Source organism: Aquarana catesbeiana, linkage group LG13, assembly GCF_042186555.1.
Source record: "Aquarana catesbeiana isolate 2022-GZ linkage group LG13, ASM4218655v1, whole genome shotgun sequence".
In the NCBI taxonomy this organism is placed as follows: Eukaryota; Metazoa; Chordata; class Amphibia; order Anura; family Ranidae; genus Aquarana; species Aquarana catesbeiana.
The window spans coordinates 188,734,571-188,756,121 of NC_133336.1; the positions used below are offsets into that span (position 1 = coordinate 188,734,571).

General features: G+C 43.3%; 1 protein-coding gene across 2 annotated transcripts in view; it reads right to left on the reverse strand.

Annotated features, from left to right (window-relative positions):
• The window catches only part of ANP32E (acidic nuclear phosphoprotein 32 family member E), a 38,651-nt gene that overhangs the window by 11,637 nt on the left and 5,463 nt on the right, over window positions 1-21,551 (reverse strand). For both annotated transcript variants that reach the window (XM_073610583.1, XM_073610581.1), the window contains 2 exons: window positions 12,121-12,270; window positions 9,490-9,612 (listed from right to left, as the gene is read on the reverse strand). In XM_073610583.1, the coding sequence (XP_073466684.1) occupies window positions 9,490-9,612; window positions 12,121-12,270 (273 nt within the window). The remainder of the gene's footprint in view (window positions 1-9,489; window positions 9,613-12,120; window positions 12,271-21,551) is intronic.

Consider the following 21,551-nt stretch of genomic DNA (forward strand, 5'->3'; position numbering starts at 1 on the left):
AAATGGAAGGGCAGTACAAAACCCCCACAAATGACCCCATTTTGGAAAGTAGACACCCCAAGGAAATTGCTGAGAGGCATGTTGAACCCATTGAATATTTATTTTTTTTGTCCCAAGTGATTGAATAATGACAAAAAAAAAAAAAAAAAAAATATTTACAAAAAGTTGTCACTAAATGATATATTGCTCACACAGGCCATGGGCCTATGTGGAATTGCACCCCAAAATACATTCAGCTGCTTCTCCTGAGTATGGGGATACCACATGTGTGAGACTTTTTGGGAGCCTAGCCGCGTACGGGGCCCCGAAAACCAATCACCGCCTTCAGGATTTCTAAGGGCATAAATTTTTGATTTCATTCCTCACTACCTATCACAGTTTTGAAGGCCATAAAATGCCCAGATGGCACAAAACCCCCCCAAATGACCCCATTTTGGAAAGTAGACACCCCAAGCTATTTGCTGAGAGGCATGTTGAGTCCATGGAATACTTTCTTTTTTGACACAAGTTGCGGGAAAGTGACAATTTTTTTTTTTTTTGCACAAAGTTGTCACTAAATGATATATTTCTCACACAGGACATGGGCATATGTGGAATTGCACCCCAAAATACATTTAGCTGCTTCTCCTGAGTATGGGGATACCACATGTGTGGGACTTTTTGGGAGCCTAGCCGCGTACGGGGCCCCGAAAACCAAGCACCGCCTTCAGGATTTCTAAGGGCATAAATTTTTGATTTCACTCCTCACTTCCTATCACAGTTTTGAAGGCCATAAAATGCCAAGATGGCACAAAACCCCCACAAATGACCCCATTTTGGAAAGTAGACACCCCAAACTATTTGCTGAGAGGCATGTTGAGTCCATGGAATATTTTATATTTTGACACAAGTTGCGGGAAAGTAACACTTTTTTTTTTTTGCACAAAGTTGTCACTAAATGATATATTGCTCAAACATGCCATGGGCATATGTGGAATTACACCCCAAAATACATTCTGCTGCTTCTCCTGAGTACAGGGATACCACATGTTTAGGACTTTTTGGGAGCCTAGCCGCGTACGGGGCCCCGAAAACCAAGCACCGCCTTCAGGATTTCTAAGGGCATAAATTTTTGATTTCACTCCTCACTTCCTATAACAGTTTTGAAGGCCATAAAATGCCAAGATGGCACAAAACCCCCCCAAATGACCCCATTTTGGAAAGTAGACACCCCAAGCTATTTGCTGAGAGGCATGGTGAGTATTTTGCAGCTCTCATTTGTTTTTGAAAATGAAGAAAGACAAAAAAAATGTATTTTTTTTTTCTTTTTTCAATTTTCGAAAGTTTGTGACAAAAAGTGAGGTCTGCAAAATACTCACTATACCTCTCAGCAAATAGCTTGGGGTGTCTATTTTCCAAAATGGGGTCATTTGGGGGGGGGGGGGGGGGGGGGTTGTGCTATCTGGGCATTCCATGGCCTCCGAAACTGTGCTAGGCAGTGAAGAGTGAAATCAAAAATTTACGCCCTTAGAAAGCCTGAAGGCGGGGCTTGTTTTTCGGGGTCCCGTACGCGGCTAGGCTCCCAAAAAGTCCCACACATGTGGTATCCCCATACTCAGGAGAAGCAACAGAATGTATTTTGGGGTGTAATTTCACATATTCCCATGGCATGTTTGAGCAATATATCATTTAGTGACATCTTTGTGCAAAAAAAAAAAAAAAAAAAAAAAAAAAAAAAAAAAAAAAAAAAAAAAAAAAAGATTTGTCTCTTTCCCGCAGCTTGTGTCACAATATAAAATATTCCATGGACTCGACATGCCTCTCAGCAAATAGCTTGGGGTGTCTACTTTCCAAAATGGGGTCATTTGGGGGGGTTTGAACTGTCCTGGCATTTTATGCACAACATCTAGAAGCTTATGTCACACATCACACACTCTTCTAACCACTTGAAGACAAAGCCCTTTCTGACACTTTTTGATTACATGAAACAATAATTTTTTTTTGCAAGAAAATTACTTTGAACCCCCAAACATTATATATTTTTTTTAAAGCAAATGCCCTACAGATTAAAATGGTGGGTGTTTCATATTTTTTTTTCACACAGTATTTGCGCAGCGATTTTTCAAACGCATTTTTTGGGGAAAAAAAAACACACTTTTTTAAATTTTAATGCACTAAAACACACTATATTGCCCAAATGTTTGATGAAATAAAAAAGATGATCTTAGGCCGAGTACATGGATACCAAACATGACATGCTTTAAAATTGCGCACAAACGCGCAGCGGCGACAAAATAAATACATTTTTAAAAGCCTTTACAGGTTACCACTTTAGATTTACAGAGGAGGTCTACTGCTAAAATTACTGCCCTCGTTCTGTCCTTCGCGGTGATACCTCACATGCATGGTGCAATTGCTGTTTACGTTTGACGACAGACCGCCGATTGCGTTCGCCTTTGCGCGAGAGCAGGGGGGGACAGGGGTGCTTTTTTTTTTTTTCTTTATTATTTTTTTGCTTTTTTATCTTATTTTTAAACTGTTCCTTTCATTTTTATTTTTTTTTAATTAATTTTATTGTTATCTCAGGGAATGTAAATATCCCCTATGATAGCAATAGGTAGTGACAGGTACTCTTTTTTTAAAAAATTGGGGTCTATTAGACCCTAGATCTCTCCTCTGCCCTCAAAGCATCTGATCACACCAAGATCGGTGTGATAAAAATGCTTTCCCAATTTCCCAATGGCGCTGTTTACATTCGGCGAAATCTAAGTCATGAAATGCTCGTAGCTTCCGGTTTCTTAGGCCATAGAGATGTTTGGAGCCATTCTGGTCTCTGATCAGCTCTATGGTCAGCTGGCTGAATGACCGGCTGCATTTTCAGGTTCCCTGTTGGGACAGGAAAGCCAGAGAAAAACATGGAAGACGGTGGGGGAGGGGGGGGCATTCCCTCCCACTGCTTGCAAAAGCAGTCTAGAGGCTAATTAGCCGCTAGGATTGCTTTTACATGAAAGCCGACCGCTGGCTGAAAAGAATGATACCAAGATGATACCTAAACCTGCAGGCATCATTCTGGTATAACCACTCAAAGTCCAGCAACATACCAGTACGTTGCTGGTCCTTGTTAGGCATATATTGTAAACTTTTTTTTCATGCAGCCTGTGGGCTGAACGAAAAAAAGATATTGATCGGTGGGTATGCCCACCATTAGAATACCTCCCTTCATCCACCCACTTCTAATGATGGGCATACATGCACCATTTATATATGCCGAAGCATGGGGGCATCCTCCCGCAAAAGGCAGGAGCAAATTGCTCCTCCACCCACTGCTGCCCCCACGCTTCGGCATATATGCTGAAGTATGTAACTGTGGTGGTGAAATCACCTCCGACAGCGCTGGAGTCACGGCTTTATATATCGTGTGAGCAAACGCTGTTGCTGTCAAGATAAATAAATCCGCGCTGCAACTGAATGGCGTACCTGCTAAGCAAATGATGGTTAACAATAAAACAAAGTAACATTACAGTATAACAGTAAGACTTACCATACCTGCAAAGCAAATACAAAAAAAAAAAACATAGTAAAAAATAAAACATTTAACGCAACCTGTGCCTAAAATATATATATATGCCGAAGCATGGGGGCATCCTCCCACAAAAGGCAGGAGCAAATTGCTCCTCCACCCACTGCTGCCCCCACGCTTCGGCATATATGCTGAAGTATGTAACTGTGGTGGTGAAATCACCTCCGACAGCGCTGGAGTCACAGCTTTAGATATCGTGGGAGCAAACGCTGTTGCTGTCAAGATAAATAAATCCGCGCTGCAACTGAATGGTGTACCTGAAAACAATAAAATGGTTACCAACAAAACAAAGTAAACGGTAAAGTATGAAAAATCTGAAAAGGAAACATGGTAAAACATAATAATAAAACATTGCAGAATAGAATAGAGTAAAAAAGAGAAGAACAATAGAGAGAGAATAGAGAGAGAGAATAAAACAACAACTATTTTTGTTTTATTTTATATTTTTTTTTGTTTTTATTTTTTTAAATTTTTTTTTAATTTTTTTTTTTACACTTTTTTTTAGTAACTTTTAACTTTTGTAACTCGTTCCAGGTTTGGGTCTCTCAAAATGCAATGGCATCTTGGGAGACCCTGTGTTAGTGTGCCTAGTCTGTGCAGTGCTGAACCCTACGCTAATACTCAACTAATGTATGGTAGCGTTCAAAGCATTCACCCATGCAAAGACCAGGATTGCCAGGACAGGAGGGACAATAAGACCGGGTGTCACGCCTAAATCCGCGCTTGCTACAGACACGACATCTTTTTTGGGGGGCTCGTTGGGTAGGGGTACTCGGGATGGCATAAAGAAAATGCCGCTCATGCAGCCGGCTTACTGCATTTGGTTGGGGAAGGTGAGGTAGAGCACCGTCTGGAAACAGAAGGGCTCTGACGATCTCTTCCTGGAATTTAAGGAAGGATCCAGTCTGTCCTGAAGCTCTGTATAGCACATGAGCATTCAGCAAAGCCAATTGAAATAAGTATACAGACACTTTTTTGTACCAGCGTCTGGCCTTACGGGCAACTAAGTACGGCGCCAACAACTGGTCGTTGAGGTCCACCCCTCCCATATTAAGGTTGTATTCGTGGACACAGGAGGGGTTTCTCCACAACACCAGTCGCCGTAGAAATTTGGGTCGTCGTGTCTGCATGAAGGGAGGTGAGAACGAAAACATTCTTCTTATCCCTCCACTTCATAGCGAGCAAATTATTATACTTCAAGCAGGCTCTCTCCCCCAGCCTAAGACGGGAATCTACAAGCCGCTGGGGAAAGCCCCGGCGATTAGGTCGCACGGTGCCACATGCTCCAATCTGCTGATCAAACAAGTGACTAAAAAGTGGCACGCTCGTATAATAATTGTCCACGTACAAGTGGTACCCCTTTCCGAATAAGGGTGACACCAAGTCCCACACTATCTTGCCAGCGCTTCCTATGTAGTCAGGGCAGTTTGTCGGCTCTACGTGACTATCTTTGCCCTCGTAAACCATAAATCTACATGTATAGCCTGTGGCCCTGTCACAGAGCTTATACATCTTGACCCCGTATCTGGCACGCTTGCTGGGAAGGTACTGTTTGAATGACAAGCGGCCAGAAAACTTAATCAGGGACTCATCAACGCAGACAACTTGATGGGGGGTAAACAAGTCTGCAAAACGTTGGTTGAAGTGGTTTACGAGGGGCCGAATTTTGTAGAGCCGATCGTATGCAGGGTCTCCACGAGGACGACAGAGTTCATTGTCGTTGAAGTGCATGAACCGCAAAATCTGCTCGTATCGTGCCCTGGCCATGGAAGCAGAGAACAAGGGTGAATGGTAAATTGGGTCAGTGGACCAATATGACCGCAACTTACTCTTTTTATTCAACCCCATGAGGAGGGAAAGGCCCAGAAAGGTCTTAAATTCGGAGACCGTAATTGGTCTCCAATCTCTGGCAAGGGAGGACTGGGGATTAGCGGCGATGTGTTGACCAGCGTATAAATTGCTTTGGTCCACAATAGATCTATAGAGATCTTCGGTGAAAAACAGTGAATAAAAATCCAGTGGCGTAAAGTCAACTGTTTCCACCTGAATTCCGGGTTGGCCAGTGAAAGGGGGAAGTACGGGTGCTGCAGAAGTGGAAGGTTCCCAATTCGGATTGGCCAATGCAGCAGGAGGGGCACTATGGGCACGACGGGCCTGTCTTTGTCTTCTTGGTGGCAGCGGGACACTACTAGTGCTTGCCACCTCGCCAGCTTGAACTGCACTTATGGGACTCGCCACGTCACCAAGTGTTACTGCAGTGCTGGATGTACGACCAGGGTGTACTAGGCCGCTGGTGCTTGCCAGTTCACCAGAAGGAATAGCGGCGCTAGTACTTCTCTGCTCCATACGAGAGCCCTGCGGTTCTTGCACTTCAAGGACAGAAGAAGAAGAATGGGGTCTGGTACGCCTGACTCTAGCAGGGACCACAACTCTGTCGTCAGAGCTATCTGTCATGGAGCCGCTGTCCTCTACAGGTTCGTATTCTGAGCCTGAACTTGACAGATGAGTGACTTCCTCTTCACTATCTGTCATACTCAGAAACGTGTAGGCCTCTTCACTAGTGTACCTTCGATTTGCCATTTTGGCCTCTAAATTTAGGGGTACACTAGTGAGACTCACAGGCAAAAAAGCTCCTGACTGTTGGCGACTGTATAAAAACGCTACCAAAAAACTGTTAGCGATCGCAGGGATCAGGCCTGACTCTGTGAACGCTGCAGTTATGTGTGCTTAGTGTTTTGTAAGTGTCAGTTATCGATCGATACTGCACTTGGGTGGGCTGGGCCAAGGAGCAAAACGCAGGTGCTAGCAGGTATCTGGGCTGATCCCGCTAACACTGCGTTTCAGGGAACCCTAAACTGCTGGGGAGTATAGATCGGATCGGATCAGATATCGATCCGTTCAGATACTATAGCACTAAGGGAGGTGTATGCTGCGTGCGTGGGTTTTAGCGGTACTGGCGCTAACCTGACGCTGCCTGGGGCGACGCAGACCTTATCTGATCCTAAAAACTTAACTTCTATCACCGCCGGGCAATTAGGGGGTTAAACCTTTATAGGGTAATAAACGGCGGGTGCCCTAAAACTATAATAAACTATAATAAACTGTAATAAACTACAAAAAACAAACTAGCTAACCAGCGTCACCCGTAACAGTTATACGGTGATCGCTGGTGAAAGGGTTAACTAGGGGGCAATCAGGGGGTTAAAACCTTTAGCAGGTAGTATATGGGGGTCCCTGTCGCTATAAAACACTGACAGCGAACCTATATACTTACCTCCCTAACTAGCGTCACCTGTGTCACTAATACAGCGATCAGAAAAACGATCGCTTAGCGACACTGGTGACGGGGGGTAATCAAGGGGTTAACTTTTATTAGGGGGGGTTAGGGGGGTACCCTGGACCTAAGGGGGGGTACCCTAGACCTAAAGGGGGCTAACCTAACTGCCCTAACACTTCTAACTGACACCAATGCAAAAAAAAAAAAAAAATGCTATTGGTGTCAGAGTGACAGGGGGTACAGGGGGGTGATCGGGGGGTGACAAGTGTGCCTGGCGTGTTCTACTGAATGTGTAGTGTTGTGCAGACTTACTTGGATGTCTTCTCTCCTCAGCGTCGGATCAAAAAGACCGACTCGAGATTACATCACTTCCTTTCCCTCTGTTTACATTACAGAGGGAAAGGAAGCATTTTCATTCGCCGGGAGCGATCGGGAGGGGGTGGCCAACAATGGATGGCCGCCCCCTCACCTCTCATCGCCCGGGAACAAATGGCAACCGCCTCGGGCACCGGGGGGGGGGGACCGATCGGACCCCCCACCCGCGGAAGGCAAATCACGTACATGTACGTGATTTTGCCTGTCCGTGCCACCTTGCCGACGTACATCGGCGTGAGGCGGTCGTCAAGTGGTTAAAGTGCCTCCGATTAACTCCAAATAAAGTTCAGCTGTTCTAGTAGGTCTTTCCTGACATTTTCTTAGTCACATCTTACAGCGAAAGCCATGGTCCTCAGAGAGCTTTTAAAGCATCAGAGGGATCTCATTGTTAAAAGGTATCAGTCAGGAGAAGGGTAAAAAAAGAATTTCCAAGGCATTAGATATACCATGTAACACAGGGAAGAGTCATCATCAAGTGGAGAAAATATGGCACAACAGAGACATTAACAAGAACTGGACGTCCCTCCAAAATTGATGGAGACAAGAAAAAAAAAACTGGTCAAAAAGGCTGCCAAGAGGCTTCCAGCAACATTAAAAAAAGGGCTGCCAGGATATCTGCCAAGTACTGGTTGTGTGGTACATGTGACAACAATCTCCCATATTCTTCCTATGTCTAGGCTATGGGGTAGAGTGGCAAGACGGAAGCAAAGACACATATGAAGTTTCCCAAAAGCATGTGGAAAAATGTGTTATGGTCTGATGAAACCAAGGTTGAACTTTTTGGCCATAATTCCAAAATATATGTTTTGCACAAAAACCCTACCATACCCACTGTGAAGCATGTTGGTGGCAGCATTATGCTCTGACATCATTTTTCTTTAGCTGGAACAGGGGCCTTAGTCAAGGTAGAGGGAATTATGAAGTGTTTCAAATATCAGTCAGTCAATATTGGAACAAAACCTTCAGGCATCTGCTGCAAAGCTGAGCATGAGGAACTTCATCTTTCAGCATGACAACGACCCAAAGCATACATCCAAATCAACAAAGGAATGGCTTCACCAGAAGATGTTTTGGAATGGCCCAGCCAGAGGCCAGACCTGAATCAGATTGAAAATCTGTGGGGTGATCTGAAGAAGGCTGTGCAACAGGAGATGCCCTTACAAACTGACAGTGTTTTTGCAAACAGTGGGCAAATATTGCCAAGTCAAGATGTGCCATACTGATAGACTCATACCCAAAAAGACTGAGTGCTGTAATAAAATTAAAAAGGTGCTTTAACAAAGTATTAGCTTAAAGTGGTTGTACACCCTGTACAACCACTTTTACCTTCAGGTAAGCCTATATGCAGGGCTTACATGTAGGTGCTTGAAATATCTCCTAAACCTCCATGGTTTAGGAGATATTTACTAAAAAGCCGAGCACCGACGACATTGGCGCATGCACCCTTTTGAAAGGGCACATTGTGCAGTTTCTAGTAGGGGTCATGCCGTGATTGCCAGCTCCACAGTCACAGAGCCGGAGTTCGCAGCCACGGAAGGAAGAGGGGTGAAGATGGACGATCCCGGCTAGTGGGGGACAACGGAGACATTGCAGGCTTCGGTTTCAGGTAAGTGACACATAATGGGCTAGCATGTGAAGCATAGTAGCCCATTAAGATTTACCTTTGCAGAGAAATAAAAAGTAAAACCCCCCAGGGTTTACTTCCTCTTTAAGGGTGTGCAATCTTATTCAACCATATTTTAGTTTTTAATTTTTACTTCCCCCCACCTAAAAGATTTCATTTTGTTGTTCAACTGAGTTTTACAGTTATAGGTCACATTAAAAAGGTGGAAAAAGTTTTGTCTTTTACATCACAGAAACCTGACATTTTAAACAGGGGTGTGTAGACTTTATATCTACTATATGTGGTGACCCCACAACATGGCCACACTGGTTATGACAGATCAACATCAAGTACAACTTGGTAATTTTGGTGTATACAAACCCAACCAATTAACTTATTTGCTCCTTTTTCATCGGTTTTCACAAAAAGCTGTGTTGTCAGCCTACAGCAAGTAATTAGGAGTGTATTTCTTGCACATTAACCTGTATCTTTGTAATGGCAAGGTATTTAAAATGACAATGCCAGTTGTACTTTAAAGAACAAACGCTGACAGATATGAAAAGTCTCAGCACAAAAATTAAATTATCACTTATGTGGGGATAAAGAAAAAAAAAAAAAAAAAAAAGTCTAACAATAAACACATGAATGGAGGAAAATAAGACATGATGTACTTACAAGAGCTTCCACTGTGCTCAGATCCTTAATCTTGTTACCACTTAAGTTGAGATAAGTGAGGTTAGAACACCTTTCTGCTAACACCTCCAGGCCTCCTGAGATACTGTTGTCACTGAGCTCCAACTAAAAGACAGAACACACACTTGTTATCTTATGTTAGTGTTTGGGCCTCTAGAGGCAGCTCCATCATGTAAAGCATGGATTACACAATTTTACAAACCAGAATGCAACACATGAGCTTGTGCCTAGCCATTTGTAGAAGGGCAGAAAAGTAGGATTTTTCTAAAATGTACAGCAAGCCTAACTTACCAGCTTACACAACACTTGCCTGCACCCATCCCCTGCTGGTAAGAAACAAAGATGCAATTTGGGTCTATGACAGGATTGGCATAAGGCAGGAGGGGAAAAAAAAAATAAAATAAAATAAAAACCACCTCTAAAATCACTTACTGTTCCTAGGCCTCTGGAACAAGTGGCTATACCTGGGTTGGGGCTGCAGCCCTGATCCTGGTATTTTTTTTTTAGCAGCAGTGATGGCCTTTCTGGTAAAAAGTGATCCCAGTGGCTTTACAGCTGACCCATCACTTTTAAAGGCCTTAGAAGGCAACTTCAACCAAAACGTCTTGCTACATTGACTGGTCTCCACACAAATCTCAGGTAGCTCCCCAGAACTCACTTCAGAGGCTGTACCCAAACCCAGCTGGACTAGAAGTGCAGGGCCAGCCTGGAATACGGTTGTACTTGGATGCTGGGTTTGACATTGTGGCACTTTCCAGACCTGAAGTTTGTCTTTAGTTGCAGAGCATTTTCCAGGTCTACAGACAGCCTCAGGTGTGACAGTGTCTCATAGGAAGCTACCTAACAGTTTGCATTATTGGGGGCCTTTTCAAATTTCCTGCCGTTAAGGCCAAGGGATCACATGCCAATGTCAACCAGTGTATTGCTGCGTGCTCTCCCTTTCTCACCATTCAGCCTACAGCACGCTAGCACCTAACTCTAGAGGTTCTTTGTCAATGGAGCAAACCCCGCCCCCCCCAAAAAAAAACACACAAAACTGGCTCCTGGACTGGCTTCTAAATATCAATTTGTCGTCCCTGACTTAGGGCTCTTTCACACTGAGGCGGTTTGCAGGCACTATTGCGCTCATAGCGCCTGCAAACCGACCCGAAACAGGCGCTGCTGTGTCTCTAGTGTGAAAGCCCTGAGGGCTTTCACACTGGAGCGGTGCGCTAGCAGGACGGGGAAAAAAAAGTCCTGCTAGCAGCATCTTCGGAGCAGTGAAGGAGCAGAGTGTATACCACTCCTTCACCGCTCCTGCCCATTGAAATCAATGGGACAGCGCGGCAATACCGCCAGCAAAGCGCCTCTGCAGAAGCGCTTTGCGATGGTTTTTAACCCTTTCTCGGCTGCTAGTGGGGGTAAAACCGCCCCGCTAGCAGCCGAATACCAACGGTAAAGCGCCGCTTACAATAGCGGCGTTTTACCGCCACCGCCTCAGTGTGAAAGGGCCCTTAAAGGAAGCAGCAAAAAAAAAAAAAAAAAAAAAAAAAAAAAAAAAAAAAAACTCCAGTCTTCTGCTGCTTGCCTACTGTACCCTTGGTCACTTCCCCCACCTGAAACCCGTGGCACCAACTACTTGCATTTGTGAATACTCAAGGCCTTGCCTCACATTGGGCCTAGCTGCATTACTTCTATGATTGTAACATGTCTTTGCACTGCCTACCACCACAGGTGATCTCAGAACATGCTTCCCTAATCGTTCTGGGGGCCCCTTGCCTTGTGTTCCCCCAAAAGGAACAGACAGCCACTCCTACTGCAATAGGATTGTCCTCACTGGAGTCGGCTTCATCAGGTGTGGCCAAAGACTCTTCCAGGTCCACTTTGGAACTACACTGCATCTAAGAACCAAAATCCAAAAAAGCTATACTACATTTTAAAAGTTAGCAGGGATCAGCTTTCACAGGGAGGACCAATGAGGGCCTGATCTTACAGAGTATCCAAAGGCTTCTTCTGCTGCTCAAAACACTGGAGCACATGTCCATCCCAGTGTCTTCTCCTGGCATCCCCACAATGGAACAATTAAATGACAATCCCTCCTTAAACACTTTTTTTTAACCTTAATGCATAAAAAGGTAAAAACCTTCAGCCTTTAGGACCACCTTAAGTTTATTGCCATCACAGCATTGGGGCACAGCTGTTTTTAAACTACAAGTCTCATGAGGCAAGGCAGAGCCACAAGCATGATGGGATTTGTAGTTTCAACACAGCAGGAGTGCCAAAGTTCCCTAACCCTGAAAGAGGGACAATAGGGGTACCTTTGGCAGACTGTAGACATGGTCAATTCCATCTGAAAGCCCATCACCTACTTTACACAATTTACCACTGACTGCTACAAGTCACCCAGCCCCCACTCCCATTAATGGACAACTGGTTAAGCTACACAATGCCCTATAATGTCCATTATAACCTCTAATAGATCGCATCACTCAGCAGCTGTCGTGGCGCTTAAATCAACATTACAAGTACAAGACATCAGTCACTGCCAATATCACTAAATGTAGGGTTAGCAAGTTGCACCTGGCTACACAATTTAGGGAAAAAAAAAAAAAAAAAAGAAAACAAACCACTTACTTTTCTGAGTTTTGACAGCTGCGGAAGCTTTGCCAGAGAAGAAAGTTCTACGTTGGCCATGCTGAGGAATTCCAGCTCTTTCAATCCATCACTCAAACCCTCAATCTCTCCATTACTAGACCGGCAATTGTCTAAAACCAACTCCGTCACCTGTTCAGAAAAACAGAAGGGTAAATACTGTTACTGCCAACAGGTGGAAGGCAGAAAATACAATGTAATCACAGTCCACTAACTGAAAGAAAATGAAGCAAATATTTATATTTGTGAAGAGTTCAGTCCTATGCACACTGGATGTTTGTAACATAGATCATAGGGGCGCCTAGCAATTTTCTTTCTGCCTCTAAACGCCCCTGCATGTTAGCCTGTGTGTCAGGTTTAACAGGTGAAGTCAAGATTTGCATTTGATCTACTAGTTTGATTTTTTTTTATTTTAATACACACACGTTGACTTGTGTACTTTTTCACATACATCTGAATTTCCCATGTTTGTGACAGGTAACCACTTCAATACAGGACACTTCTACACCTTCCTGCCCAGACAAATTGACAATGACAATTGCGCAGTCATGCTACTCTGCACAATAAAAAAAAAAAAAAAAAGTATAAAAAACTTTTCCCCCCACAAAGCCTTGTTTTGGTGGTATTTCATCACCACTGGGTTTTTTTTTTATGCTACAAAGACAAAATTTTGAAAAAAAAAAAAAAAAAATAAAGTTTTTGTTTGTTACAAAATGTTATAAATAAGTTCTCCTTCACTGAAGGGAACTCATAAGTGGCACTGATGGGCACATAGTGCCATCCCTAATGGGCTTACTTGGTGGTCATCCTCGATGGGTCTGCACTGATAATCAGCGCAGCCGATTGGCTTTCCTCTACTCGTGACTGTCAGTGAGTATAGAGGAAAAGCCAAAACACAGCTTTTCCTATTTACACAGCACTTAGACACAGCTGATCACGTGGTAAAGAGCCCACGTCATAGGCTCTTTACCTCAATTGGACATGCGGTGTGTCAGACCGAAACAACCGATCCATGGGGCGTGCGATCATGGACTTCATATGACGCCTAGTCAGAATAACAACCATTTTCCGGTCATTATTTTGCTATACGGCGGGAAGTGGTTAAAGACCAGGCCCTTTTCTGACATCTACAAGTTAAATTCGTATTATTCGCTAGAAAATTAATTTCACACTGGGGTGGTGCGGGCAGTGCATACACCACTCCCTCACCACCCCAAAGATGCTGCTTACAGGAATACGCAGGAACACACACACACACTTTAGCAGAGACCCCTAGAGAATAAAATGGCGGTTGTTGCAATTTTTATATTCACACTATTTGCGCAGCGGTCTTTTCAAACACTTTTTTTTTTAAAAAAAGAATATGAAAAAATATAATGAATATAAAGAAAATATATATATATTAAAAAAAAAATTGTATAATGTGAAAGATGTTACGCCGAGTAAATAGATATCCAATATGTCATTCTTCAAAACTGCGCACGCTTGTGGAATGGTACTTAAAAAGCGCCATAGGCGACACTTTAAATTTTACACAGGTTACCTGTTTAGTGTTAGAGGTCTTGCATTAAAATTTTTGCTCTCGCGGCGTTACCTCACGTGTGGTTTGAACACAGTTTACATATGTGGGCGCAACTTGCGTATGCGTTCGTTTCTGCGTGCAAGCTAGGAGGGACAAGGAGTTTTTTTTTTTTTGATCACCTATTCCCTTTACAAGGAATGTAAACATCCCTTGTAATAGAAATAAGCATGAAAGTCCTCTTTATTGTGAGATCTGAGGGTCAAAAAGACACACACTCACATTTACAATTCAAAGCAAAAAAACAAAAACAAAAACAAAAAAAAAAACAAAAAACACAATACAGCAAAAAATACAATGCATGAGGGTTAAGGGACGGTGCTCCTGGGAGCTTACAATCCAATAGGGACCTTAGATTGTAAGATCCTTGAGGGTAGGGACCAATGTGAATATATATGGAAAGTGCTGCATAAATTGACAGCGCTATATAATTAATAGAAATGTTTGGAATCTATAACAAGTGGTCTGTCTCTACAGTGACACAATGTGATGCAGCAATACCGTGACCTCACACCTGTAACTAATAAACATTTCTACAGCACTGTGTGTAGACTCTGCTGCCTTGAGCAACTATTGATGCTGTGGCCACCTTATCACTATAACAGAGCAGTGATTGAGAAACCCTTATTTTAAACCGTCACAGGGGGAGTTAAAACAACGTTGGGCATGTTATCTGGTTTATAAAGATGTGGAATTGGTTTAACGGAGCAACAAAGTTATGTGGTTAGAATCTACAACCACAACGTTCACATCTTAAAGCAAACCTTTGCCAAGTGCACATCTTTATGCATTAAGTACCACCTTCTGTGACCACAGTGCAGGCGGTTTGTGTTTCTGAATGGCCACCTGCAGCAATCCCGACAAACCGCCAAGTATGCTGCCGTTTTGCCTCTGCTTGGAATGAAGAGACCACTTCCAGCAACAGGTCCAGTGTATGAGCAGTGTCTGTGCATTTCACCATTGGTAGTGGTGAGAATCTGGTAAAAATATATCCATTTTCATAGTGGATCGGAGGATACAAAAGAACACAGAGCTTGCACCAGTGTAGGGAAGGGAATAAAATAACCATATAAATGTAACCCCTCCCTCTTAACCCCCATGCTACTCCTTCTGCCACAAACAGAAGCCATACATACAGTTCAATCTCCATACGCCCCCTTCTGATTAAACATATACAATCATGCTCATAAGTTTACATACCCTGGGTGGGGGTGGGGTTTGATGTCGAGCACCACGCTTGATATAGGGTCCAAAGCGGAAAGAGCACAGCTGATCTGGTGCAGAAATTGGCAATTGTAACCGCCGATAGCAACTTTTTTTTTTTTTTAAAGAAGGCGCGTCCTGCACATGTAAAATCCAAACCTATTTTTTACACCATCCCTTTATTTTTTTTAATCACTTTTATTCCTATTACAAGGAATGCAAACATCCCTTGTAATAGATATGGATGACAAGCCCTCAGATCTGGGGTCAAAAAGACCTCAGATCTTTTACCTATAAAAGAAAAAGAACAAAAAAAAAAAAAAGTTCTGGCCCAAGAACTGAGACATCAGACCCGGCTCCAGTCCTTCAAGGGCATAGAGATGAGTGGCGGCCATCTTGGCTTCACTCAACTTTCTGCCCAGCAAACGGCAGCATTGGATCACTCCCGGGCTTTACTGATCCATTACACAAGCCCGAGAATGACCGGGATGCGGTGGGTGGGCACATTCCTCCTGCGGGACCACTTTGACGCAGATTCGGCCACAGTAAAAAAAAATTATATTGGGGTTATGGCTGCCAAAACACCGGTATTAATCAAAATAATGACGTATTTTTACTATGGGATGGTCAGCAAGGTGTTAATGGAGGCTTGCTGACACTGCAACTTCAATTAAAAGATGTCAAAGGAAGTCGCAATGAATTCACACAAATAGTGCAAAAAATTGTCAAGTCACAGGGGTGTGAACCAGGGCTTACTGACATGATGTGCAGACCAAAGCTTATTTCTTTGAAACAAGAACAAATGCAGAATAGATAAAGTAGTGTAGGGCTGCAACGAACAATTTTCATTATCGAATAGTTTGTTGATTAACCCCTTAATCCAAATGAATCAAACCTGTCATACTTAACTGCTCTGTGTAATGGTTTTGCACAGAGCAGTCCCGGTTCTCCTCTTCTGGTGTCCACCACCATCGTCTCTGGATCCTCCTTCCTGCCTTCAAAGTATTAGTATAGAGAGTGTCCCTACTGCAAGGCGCGCAAAAAAAAAAAAAAAAAAAAAAAAAACACTTCTGCCTTCAGAATCACTCACTTCCGTCTCCTGTCCAGGATTACATGTCCCATGAGGCATTGCTCCTCACATTCATAAGTTCTCAGGCACTTACTGACATGTATGGGTGGTGTACTGAGCTGTGTGCTGCACTGTATATACAGACAATGTATGGATGGTATATGACAAAGTATGGATGGTGTACTGATATATATGGCAATGTATGGATGGTGTACTGAGCTGTATGTGTGCTGCTCTGTTTTTGAAAGAAATGAAAACAATGCATTTTGTATGCAGGACCACTACTCTGCTGACCAATAGATTATGAAAATAGTTGTACAGCCATAAAGTAATGTATTGCATCTGAAGAGTGTTTAAAAGCACTGGTTAGTGTCCATTTTTTCCCTTCTTTTTACAGTAACAGCTATAAGGCTAAGTTCACATAGGTGACCACACCTGGCAGTACACAGGCAGTTTATAAGGGTTTTGACTGTACCCCAAGTGACTGGCTGCTCAGGTCTGTTCCTGGGGGATTGTACGAGTGTCCCCCAGTGTCTATACACTGGTTAAGTTTGGTATTCATATTGCATAGCTTTGGTAAATCTAAAGTTGATTGTACAGTCAGATTGCAACATGTATGGTGAGCCTTAAGGCAACCAGAGGACAAAGTCACATACATTGTCAGTTCCAGAGAACAAAAGAAATCATAACATTGTCTTCTAGCAATACACACCCTGTGCAATACACTGAAAGCACCCTTGTTTTAGCTTCCCTGCCTCAAACAATATATGCATTTTATGTGTCAAATCTGCACTCTACAATTAAAAAAAAAACAAAAAAAAACAAAAAAAAAACCAAGTCCACACACCTATGCCATGTAAAATTGCTACTATTCCTAATATAGAGCATTTCTGAGGCAGCTTCCCTTCCATGATCTCAAACACATCTACAGTAAATGAAGGAGTCACAGGGCTTTTGTATCAAGTGACCTACATGCTGAAACATCTGCTGAGAGTAACAAGTCACTGGTAGAAGCCGACAGCCGGCACACGGGGGCCGCAAGATGATCGCTTCAACAGCAGCTGTCAAAGCAAACTGGGGCATTATTAAAAAGATTACCGTACCTCAAGCCACACACACAAAAACCATCAATGAGTAAAGCAAGGCTGTGGAGATCAGTATAGCCTTTAACTTTATAAACAATGACAGCTGAACTGCACACAAACCTTTAGGGCCAGTTCACACCATAGAAACGCAGTCCGGCTGCATCCCAGGTGCTTTTCTACATGCGTGTTTTTGATGCGTTCCAATGCTCCCCCCCCCCTTTTCTTAACCTTAAATAAGGACAAGTGTGTTGCAGTGTGTTTTTGGTGAACTTGTGCGTTTTTGATACGTTTTACAGTGTTCCAGTACAGTCCTGAAAAAAAATGCAGCATGTTCTACCTTTTTTCTGAAACTGGAACAGCAAGCACTGGTGTAAACTATGCCATTGAAAACCATATAACCTACTTCCCATGCGTTTTTGATGCAGAAAAAAAGAAAAAAAAAAAATGCACTGGACTGCATGTAGTGTGAACTGGCCCTTAAAAGGAATCTATGAAGATGGAAAAAGCCGTGACTGTTGACTATTAAAAAACACGAGACTCGGGGAAAAATACACACACACACTGTATCTTACAAAAGTGAGTACATCACTCACATTTTTGTAAATATTTTATTCTATCTTTTCATGTGACAACACTGAAGAAATGACACTTTGCTGCAATGTAAAGTAGTGAGTGTACAGCTTGTATAACAGTGTAAATTTGCTGTCCTCTCAAAATAACTCAACACACAGCCATTAATGTCTAAACTGCTGGCAACAAAAGTGAGTACACCCCTAAGTGAAAATGTCCAAACTGGGCCCAAAGTGTCAATATTTTGTGTGGCCACCATTATTTTCCAGCACTGCCTTAACCCTCTTGGGCATGGAGTTCACCAGAGCTTCACAGGTTGCCAGAGCAATGCTGGCAGCACTCATGTCTATTTCCCAAAGACAACCTCTGGATATGATGCTGAGGACGCGCACTCAACTTTCTTGGTGGACCATGGCACATGAAAAGATAGAATAAAATATTTACAAAAATGTGAGGGGTGTACACAGCAAATTTACACTGTTATACAAGCTGTACACTCACTACTTTATATTGTAGCAAAGTGTCATTTCTTCAGTGTTGTCACATGAAAAGATAGAATAAAATATTTACAAAAATGTGAGGGGTGTACACTTGTGAAATACTGTACACAGCGCTTTACAAGGGCAGACAGAATAATTGAATACAGTATATCTTTATCAAGGCTGCTGTGAGTTGTACTCTGGCAGTCACAATTAGGTTATTGTGATGTGTCAATTATAATGTCTGCACACAGATGAGTTTTACATACAGCAATTGTCAAACCTGTACATTTCAAAACCGTGAATAGACACAGACATACAGCAAAGAATGCAAGAGTGAATTAAAAGCAATTACATATACCCAAGAAAATAAATGCATGGCAATGTGTTTAGGTACAAGACATAAACCGGCAGCTTTTAGTTGCTCGTAGATTAAAAAGTGAAGTAGTTTGGCGCAAAAAAAAAAAGAAAAAAAGGGGAAGCGATTGGAGGAACTGTGTGACCTTACACATGTGACCCCACCTTCAGGGCGTGTATTATGTTAGCAGCCAGTTCAGTTGATGGATAAGAGCTCAATCGCCTTATCTATCTGTGCCAGTTCAACTAGTGACTGCAGCTAGCAGCCTTCCCTCTCCATAAAAGAGTTTTCATCGCACAATTTACACCTCCAGCACACTTGTGTTTGCATCAGCTGCTCAACTGGAATCTAAATCTTTATAACCCTGGCAAGCTGAATAAAACGCCTGTTTATTCTGGTCTAGTAACAGCCTCCAACTATTCAACAAGTGTGCAAAAGCATGGCCACCCCCTCAGAAAAACAGGAGGTTGCTGGCAGCCAGTTAAATACATAGGCCTGTCATGCTGACCTTAACATTCTAATACAAGCGGTAAAAATAAAACTTCAATGTTCACAAAAACATTGAAAAAGAAAAGCAAAAGCAACACCTTGCGCTAAAACCTGGAAGCTGATTGGCAGGTACAGTGCAGCTGTGCATAGTAACCAGTTTTAGTAAATCTCCCCATTATCAAAGATATTGAAGAAAAAAAAAAAAATAAATAAATGAAAGAAAAATCTGCATTTTTGGTCAGTAATGCACGAATTCACACACACAGATTTGTCCATTGACATTCTGGGAACAAGCTTCCGCCCATGCGTGAAAATACATAAAAAAAAATAAAAGTCTGAAAAAGTAGATGCTCAAAACAGGAGGAGTATCGTGTGCAAGAGGCCTAAATGTGTTAGAGGGACGTGTTAGAGGGACGTGGCTCGGGTGGAGGCCACGTGGAAGCCTGTTACTCTGAACCAGGCATTTTCCCCCGGTGTGCGCTTCTATTTTCAGATACTTGCAACATTAGTTATCGGCGTATTACAAAAGTACCCAAAGACTAAATAACAAAAGGTCTAAACTTATCTAAGGCCCCTTTCACACTGGGGTGGTTTGCAGGTGTTATTGCGCTAAAAATAACGCCTGCAAACCGCCCCTAAACAGCCTCCGCTGTTTGTTCAGTGTGAAAGCCCGAGGGCTTTCACACTGAAGCGGTGCGCTGGCAGGACGGTGAAAAAAGTCCTGCAAACCGCTTCTTTGGAGCGGTGAAGGAGCGGTGTATTCACCGCTCCTGCCCATTGAAATCAATGGGACAGCGCGGCTATACCGCGGCAATACCGCGGCTATAGCCGCGCTGTACGAGTGATTTTAACCCTTTTTCGGCCGCCAGCGGTGGTTAAAACCGCACCGCTAGCGGCTGAATACAGCTGCAAGAACGACGGTACAGCAGCGCTAAAAATAGTGCTGTTGTACCGCCGACGCCCCCACCGCCCCAGTGTGAAAGGGGCCCAAGACATTCTAACAGATGATCCAAGGACAGCCAAATATCTAGTTGGATTGCAGCTCGCATCAAAAAACAATATACCTTTTGCTAGACATGAGAAGTTTAAAGTGGAGTTCTGCCAATTTTTTTCGTTTTTTTTCAAAAGCTACAAATACAGCAGCTGCTGACTTTTAAAATATGGACACTCGCCTGTCCAGGGCGCGCGATGTCCTCACCTGAAGCTAATCTGTCCCATGGCTCTCGAGTGGAGGCGCCGCCATCTTCGTTAAGGGAATCAGGAAGTGAAGCCTTGCGGCATCACAGCCTGGTTCCCTACTGTGCAAGTCGCGCTGGGGGGGACGGAGGAGGCTCCGGACATAGCATAGATATCCACGGATACTGCGGCTATCTCTACCTATGCCTGGAAGTGGGAGCAAAATACCTGGATTATACAGGTATCTACTCCCCCCTGAAAGGGGCCAAGTGTGACACCAGGTGAGGGTTTGGATTCTGAAAAGCAGAAGTTCCATTTTTGGGTGGAACTCAGCTTTAAACAACTGACCATTGTGTGCAAGGATTATGGGTAGGCCTAAAAATGACCCAAAGAGGTTCAGGAGCTACGACAGAAATGTTGCACAAGGATATCGTCACAGGCAAAGCTTTAATCAGCTGATGAGCATTAGCACAAGGTCCAGCCCCCAGGACCACCCCTCTGATATGTTTCACGCCCATAGGGTAAAACATGTCAGGAGTGGTCGGCTCATAAAAGTTTTGCCTAAGATGACATCATCAGTGTGCCGCTTTTCCATTGCATCATACTGAATTGTGTGTGGAGAAGTGAAGGACTCCAACATATGAAGGGAGTGTATGGAGTGTTGGGGCAATGTACTTTCTTGGATTTACAAGCCCAGAGATTTCCCCTTACTACCTGTCCTGCTGACAACAGTTCCAAACACAAAGTGAAGGTGACTACAACAAGAAGACAGTCTATCAGGGGCTCCAACTTGATTTGTCTGAGTTGCTGTCAGAGTTCCCTACAATTCCCTGTCTGGTAAAAAACATAGTAAGCAAGACTAGGAGGACTAAACCTCTCCAACAGAGCACCAGACAGGAAGTAAAAATTGGTAATATATAATAGTCTCCAAATTATAGCAATTGGTCAAAGTGGCAACAGACTCCAAACGGTAACAGAGGAGAATACAGGGGCCACTGCCGGCTGACGCGTTTCAAAGAATTACCTTCCTCGGAGACCAGCATTTTTTAATAAGATATATCTAAGGATAATGCACAAGATTGGTGCTCCCTTGTTTTCTGCTTTTTTCAACTGCTAGGATACACCTATCCCTGGGGGCAGCAAGGCCGGAGGCATTATCCATTAAGAAATCTAGTCCATCTGGTAATTCACTTGTGCGCAGGAGTGTTTGTTTTCCGCTATCAGAGGTAAAAATTGTACAGGGTTTTTACCCCATCCCACATTAAAGCATTTGTAACCCCCCCCCCCCCCCCCAAAAAAAAAAAAAAAAAATGAACAGTGCTTGTACTGTGTAATTTGGCCCTTTGTATCACCTGAAATACCTGGCTGATCCTGCCTGGTTCTGCGCTCTCCTCTGTAAAGGGAC